This window comes from Saccostrea cucullata, unplaced genomic scaffold, assembly GCF_032062105.1.
Source record: "Saccostrea cucullata isolate Sc308-1 unplaced genomic scaffold, CSIRO_AGI_Scuc_v1 ctg17997, whole genome shotgun sequence".
Classification (NCBI taxonomy): Eukaryota; Metazoa; Mollusca; class Bivalvia; order Ostreida; family Ostreidae; genus Saccostrea; species Saccostrea cuccullata.
In genome coordinates this window covers 3,695-10,973 of record NW_026929970.1, presented here as the reverse complement: position 1 = coordinate 10,973, position 7,279 = coordinate 3,695, and the positions used below count along the sequence as shown (strand labels likewise).

The window sequence follows — 7,279 nt, the reverse complement described above, 5'->3', positions numbered from 1 at the left end:
TGGTTCCGTCAGCATTTTCAGAGTTTTTTTTTTCAGTGGTTTCACGAATGCAAAACAAAATTGTACATGTATTGCGACCCGCTGCTCCGTGACGTCCTATGGCGTTCTTGTTTTCTGCTCTTTTTGTATTTATCAAGTCTATCTGACTTTAGAAATTGAAATCTTTTAAACAAAGTGATGCATTACATTACCCTTTAGCATCTTATATTATAAAACTTTACTTATATATAGAGACTTGAATAATAATTCAATTCAATTTGGTTACAATATGACGTTAAATGAAAAATGTACGACAAAAGTCTACGAATTTTTTGAATGGCCCTCGTACAAATATTCATTCGTTTATTTACTTTTGAAAATAGGATCGTCTGAAATTCCGGCCAGCAAGAAAATATATTTTCTAAAAAAGACAAACCTTTAAAAATATAATGCACCTTTTTAATATTCAAATATAAACAAAAACAATACATACGAGAGTTGTCCCAGAAAAACGCAAACATATTTTATATCTTTTTTTTATCTTTTCTTTCACTACGACTATTAAGTTAAAAATTGGTATATATCATGATCCAATGTTTTTAATAATCCCTAAAAAAGTTTTTAAGTAAATAAAATTGTTGACATTATCGCTTTGTTGGCTTATAACAACGAGAACCTCATTCACAATGCTATTTGTAAAAGTCAAATAAATTGCCGTGCGCCGGTCACCAATATTAAGCATCATTTAAATGCTGTTTTTTATGTGCATATGACATCAAAGCCCTATTATATGTAGCCAAAATATCAAAAAGATGATTTCCCAATAGCATTTCAAAGTATTAAGTTCTGGTTGAATAGTATTAGAAATATACAGAAAGTTCGCGCTTTTCTCGGACAACCCCCGTATATTGTGAATCTAGTGATTCTTTTTTTTTTTTTTACAATAGCTTGCTCTGTTTAGATTGAACATAAATTAAAATTGTAAATAATATTTACAATAATCATACTTTTTTAATTTTTCATTTTCTAAAATGACATGAAAAACTATACTTGAAATTATCAGTCTGAAAAGCTTAATATCTATGAAATCTTTTTTAACAATTCATTTTAAAGCATTATATGCAGGAAATGCAATAAAACAAATGAAAGTGATTAAAAGAAAAGTAAGGAAATATAAAAGATTATATTACCCTCTCCTCATGGAATAATATTCCTACTTGTACAGATTGCCGAAAGAGTCAGGATCCGTCACCATCAGGTGTTTACGCACAGCAGCAACAACAAGGAGTTGTAATCGGACAACAAACGTATGGACAACCTCAGGCTTACGGACAACAAGTATATAGCCAACCTTGGGCTCCCGGACAACCTCAGAATTACGGCCAAGGTTACGGACAACCTCAGAATTACGACCAAGGTTACGGACAACCTCAGAATTACAGCCAAGGTTACGGACAACCTCAGAATTACGACCAATCTTACGGACAACCTCAGAATTATGGCCAAGGTTACGGACAGCCTCAGATAAGTGAAAAGGAACATCAATCACCACAAGAGGCAATGGACAACAGAGTATTAGACACTAGACTGTAAAACAACATTTGTATTTATACAAATATTTCCCATTTAGGACAGGCGTTAAATAAATAATGTCATTGGAGCTCGGAAAGAAACATGAAAACGGTTTTTACGATTTAGTCTGAGTGATTTTTAAAACTAAAATATTCTCTTTGAATCAAAACACATGTCTGAAACATTTTTATAATTAATTTCTAATTGTTTTTAGAACACATTTTTGAGTATGACCCATGAAGTTCGTATACTTGAATATGGCAGATCCTATGATTTGCTGTACTTGCTTTTTTTCTTTCTGATAGGTGTTTATCAAGTTTGGGAAATGAAACAAGTCAAAAGTTGAAAGATCATACAAATTTTGTTGGGTGATAAAACAATAACTTTATGTTTATCCCCAAAACTCCTTTACGCTTCATTTCCTGTAGGTTTCGGCGCTGTCATGAAGAAATCTTTTGTAGTGAATTCCTCAGTCTGTTTCCTTCATTTCATAAACCTTTTATTGATTTGCAAAAAAAAATCTATACTCCTCCAAAAATTGAACTTCCTCCCCGAATATGAATTTGAAAAATAAGACCACTAATATTTAGAAAACTGTATAAAACAGTTAAGGATAAGTGCTCTTGCAATTTCTTGCTTTTTGGGCATTAGCAGACTTGTTACATGTAACTGCATCTTATTGTAAATTAGTTTTGAGGGTTTAAAGCAAAATGGATTCAAGTTTCATTATCTGTTTCGATTTCAGACAAACGTGGTTAAGTACATTTTTTAATTTTTTTTTAAAATACTGTTCACATATTCCTACCCTCTGTTGTTTTCACTCATTTTTCAAAATATAGGATGACCTCTGAGTGTTAAACTTTTTTACTTTTAAATATTTCTTTACAACAGTGTGAACTACCCCAAAACGATTTCTATCAATTTTGCTAAGTGTCTGAAAGTCAATAAAACAATGAGACATAATCAGTGATAATTTGCTGAATTTTTGCAAATATACACTTGTTGCCAAGGACGATTTTTGATGCCTATTACTTATATATAACCTTTGTTTTTTGAAATCCACCTGTTCACGTGTCTATGAAACAGACATTGGTTGCTGTAAATTTGCACATCTTTCAGTTAAGCTGTTTTTAGGATATTAACATTTTTTACAGCTGATTTAATGGAGCCTTTGATTTCTCTCTTCTTTACTGATTCTTGACCATTCATTTATAATGCAGTGTCTCGAATAGCCCTTGTTTTTCAGCTTCCCACAATGAAAGTATGTGATGAAAAGTGGTCACATAAACTGTTATCAATTCATTAAAGATTCAGTAATGAGAGAAAGCCAAGCTTAATGTCATATGATTTCTATGTTGTATTTCATCGAGCTAATGACATTATATATTGAACGCCCCTCGTATATTGAAAATACGCATCTTGATAATCGTGGTACATATACGAGGGTCGTTCAATAAATAATGCAACATGTCATCTAAAAGTAAGAAAAGTGTGTTATACATATTTTTAATAGTTTCAATCCCTAAAGACATTCCCTGTTACCAATTTCATGTGTCTCAAGTCTTTGACTCTATAAACAGAAATCCTCAGCATACTTATCTTTAGGGATACCCCAAAGACACTGAGAAAACTGCATTATTGTAAATAATAGCATTTATGTACTCATGTAATGATTTTTATGTACTCATGTAATGAAGTTTTGAGTTTGTACTTTTAGCTTGTTAATCAATCCGTTTTTATCCGTGTTTCAATTTTGTGTCAATATTAGAGCGATCGATAGGGGGTAATTTTACCGACCAATCAGAAGAGACACTAAATGTAGATTCTACGTCACTTCTTGTTTTGATTCGATCGCAGTAAGAAGGGTTTTCCAAGTGTTGGAGTTTTACAAACTGAAACTCTTGTTTGCGATCGATTTTTTATTTGAAAAATAGTAGTGCGATACAGAAGTATTTGTGAACAGTTGGTTATTTGTCAAATCATACGTAGATCTATATCCATCAATGCCTAGGAAGCGACTGAAGTTCCCTCTCGTAGGACGAATGCAAAGGAGATGATGAGTGTGAGCCATCTGGGACATTCGTACATGTATATTCTATAGGCATTGAGTGTTCTTGGAACTTTATGAATGCTAATTGTGATGTGTGCAAATCAATCTGGATTGTAGAATTTTCATTTTGGACATTGGGTTTAAAGGAGGTCTTATATGCATATATGACACGAAAACTAATACTTGTGCAGCATGCAGTGCGTGGGTTTGAATTACATTAGCAGAGCCCCCACCGCGTGTCTGCCTCAGAGTGCCCGATGTATTCTGTCGATAGCTCGTTATCACATTTGGGAGTCGGAATTCGGCGTGTCATCATAGAATTACTGCTGCGAAGACAACCTTGGACATAATTTTTGGAGGGACCTGTCATACCTAAAGCCGGATGGTTTGCACATTGCCTGTAATAACCATAGATCAGCTCCAATTAGAGAGTATTTGAGGAGTGCAGTATTATGCCATGCCATTGACAAGGCTAGTAATTCATAAATATTCCATGTAATTCATATTCAATGGAAGCAATAATTAACTATAATAATAAATAATTCTTCCAGTACCTATAATCCATGATGATATTGTTTTGGTGTCACAGTGTAGAACTCCAAATCAGTAATATAATTTTATGATAGATCTATATATAGTCTACAAGTCAAGTGACATTTACTTTTAATTTCATTTTTTAATTGACAAAATGTCATTATATCATGGAAAGCTTTTAATATAGGTATAAGGGAAAGTTATTTACTTATGAAATGACATGCACACTTTGTTCATGTTATGTCTTAGTATGCTCTTTATCTTCTTACTACATGTGGTATGCTCTGCATTGTAGGGGTGCAGAGATAATTTAGCTTTTTGTAATTGATGATTTCCCATTTGTTTGTGCAAATTGGTGAGTTAAGGGTATGCATTGTAAGTCACTCTGTGATGTGCATTGTTAGCCATACAAGTTGATATAAAGGTATGCATTATAAGCCTCACTATTATGTGCATTGTTAGTCATACAAATTCATAAGGTATGCATTATAAGCCACACTGTCATGTGCATTGTTAGTCATACAAGTTTATATGGTATGCATTATAAGTCACACTTAAGTGTGCATTGTTAGTCATACGAGTTTATATGGTATGCATTATAAGTCACACTATTTTGTGCATTGTTAGTCATACAAGTTTATAAGGTATGCATTATAAGTCACACTTAAACGAGTTTATATGGTATGCATTATAAGTCACACTATTGTGTGCATTGTTAGTCATACAAGTTCATAAGGTATGCATTATAAGCCACACTATTGTGTGCATTGTTAGTCATACAAGTTATAATGTATGCATTATAAGTCACACTTTAGTGTGCATTGTCAGTCATACAAAGCGATATGCATTGTGAGTCACTTGAATGTACACTATAAGTTATATAATCTTTTATTTAATGCATAATTCAAAAATATAAATTTATGCACTATTGAAAGAAAACCATTGGTATGCATTATAAGTTGCACTTTAGCGTGCATTGTTAGACATACATATGAGTGATTTTGTTTTTGTAGGGCTGATTTGGGGTCGAAATTCAGCCCCTGTCCTAATTGAAAATATATGATAATGTCTTTTTTCTCAAAATGTAGTGGAAGTTTTCCCAAAGAAAAACTTACAAAATATGTGATCAAATTCGGTTGGTTTAGGCATGTTGGATATCTTCAAATATTAGTTTATGCTTACCCCTATTAGTTCTTGATGCAAGTAATGAGATAATTTATACCAAGAAAAGTCTTATTTGGTTATAACAATTGTTTGTTGATTGAGGTAAAACAAAGACAAGAACAGAGCTTTTCGACAATGTTTTTTAAGTGATATATGCATTCGGAGTCACCTTAGTGTGCATTTTTAGTCATATCTCTTCACTTTAACATATATATGCATATTATGCATTGTTGAAACATTAACGGGTATGCATTATGAGTAACACTTCACTTAGCATTCTTAGAAATACATGCGATATATATGCATTGTAAGTCACCTTAGTATGCATTGTCAGTCATATCTCTTTACTTCAACATATATATTTGCATAATTCATGTATGCATTGTTGAAACATAACTGGGTATGCATTGTAAGCCACACTTTAGTGTGCATTATTAGTCATACATATGATATATGCATTGTGAGTCACCTTAGTGTGCATAGTCAGTCATATATTATCTTTTTACTTCAATGTATATATTATGCAAGGTATGCATTGTTGAGGCTTATCTGGGTATGCATTATAAGTCTCACTTCAGTGTGCATTGTATGTCATACAGGATATATATATGTGCATTGTATTCACTGTAATGTGTATTGTCAGTCAGACTTTTCTTTTACGTCGACGTACACATATGCCTAATATGCAATTTTCATCTTTGGCATGCATTATAGGTCACACTGGCATGTGTATTGTTAGGCATACATATATAGTGTATACAAAATGATCAAATGAGGTATGCATTGTAAGTCGCAATATATGGTGCATTGTTAGTCATACATATCAAATCAATACAGGTTGATAAAAATTTGAATCATATATCAGCAGTTCATTCAATACATATTCAAGCATTTTATTTGGCTTGTTATATTTGATACTTATTTCTGACAATTTTTTAAAACTGCTGCAACTAAGAAAGTTTATTTGAACACTTGGCAATTGCTATGTTCTGACACATTTTAGATTTTTTGCAGGAAATATGTCAAAGAGAAGCAGGTGTATGGTGTCAAAAGATACATGGCAAGGAAGGAATCCACACGAAAAAAGTCGAAAACTGGTGAAAAACATTGACTATGAAAAACTCGCTGCTGAGGTACTAAAACAACAAAATCAGTCAACAACGAGCAGCAAGGAGTCAGGATGACCATTCCTAGCAGAACTATTGAGCCAACTTCATCTCCGAGCACTCCCTAGGCAACCCCTCCTACACAGAGCACTATTCAGGCATCCCCTCCATCTACTCAAAGCACTATCCAGACAACCCCGATAGCTACTCAAAATACTGAAAGGTCATCAAGCAGGACAATAAGGGTTGGACACTGTGTCAGGAAGTCAAGATGCCTCAGTGGAGAAATTGGTGACCAGTGTATTGGAAGGTACATGTTCAGGGGAACATATCAAAAAATGGACAATCTCATTTCTTTATCTGATGGCATCCCTTAGGAGCATCAATTTCAGTCAAAAATAAAAGGGTTTGGGTAAATATGGGTGAAGAAGTTTCTGGCCTAATCATGAAAATAATTCCTTCACTTGGACAGTGACTTCAGTTACAATTATTGATCAGTAGAATTCTTAAGTATCCCTCTTTTAATGTAAACAATAGACAAATACCTTTTTAAGTTTTCATTTGTATCTACTTAGGGAAATTTCCAACTGACGCCCTTCATCAATTATAGTATCTTACACTGGTTAAGAAAATGTGTAAATTACATGGCTAGGTAATACAAAAACACGTGGAACACAGTTCTTCACTTGGTAGGATTGGTGGCCCCTTTTTTCAATCAGAAATCTTTTAATGATTTTCGGGTCATCCTCGTAACATAAGATGTTCCAAAATTAGATCCAGGAAATTTAGGATAATCTATTACCTTGGCTTATCCCAGAAATGTTTCCATAAATTCAGGTGTTCTAGGACTCTGAGGGCACTATGTTTAATTGAT

At 33.3% G+C, this 7,279-nt stretch overlaps 1 protein-coding gene across 1 annotated transcript; it reads left to right on the top strand.

Annotated features, from left to right (window-relative positions):
* Nucleotides 1–1,204: 1,204 nt before the first annotated feature.
* LOC134282608 (uncharacterized) lies at nt 1,205–6,715 on the top strand (the record flags this gene model as incomplete). Its single annotated transcript, XM_062765009.1, has 3 exons — nt 1,205–1,568; nt 6,303–6,432; nt 6,534–6,715. Coding segments are annotated over 3 exons (676 nt in total), but the record flags the coding sequence as incomplete, so codon positions are not given.
* Between the last annotated feature and the right edge of the window lie 564 nt (nt 6,716–7,279).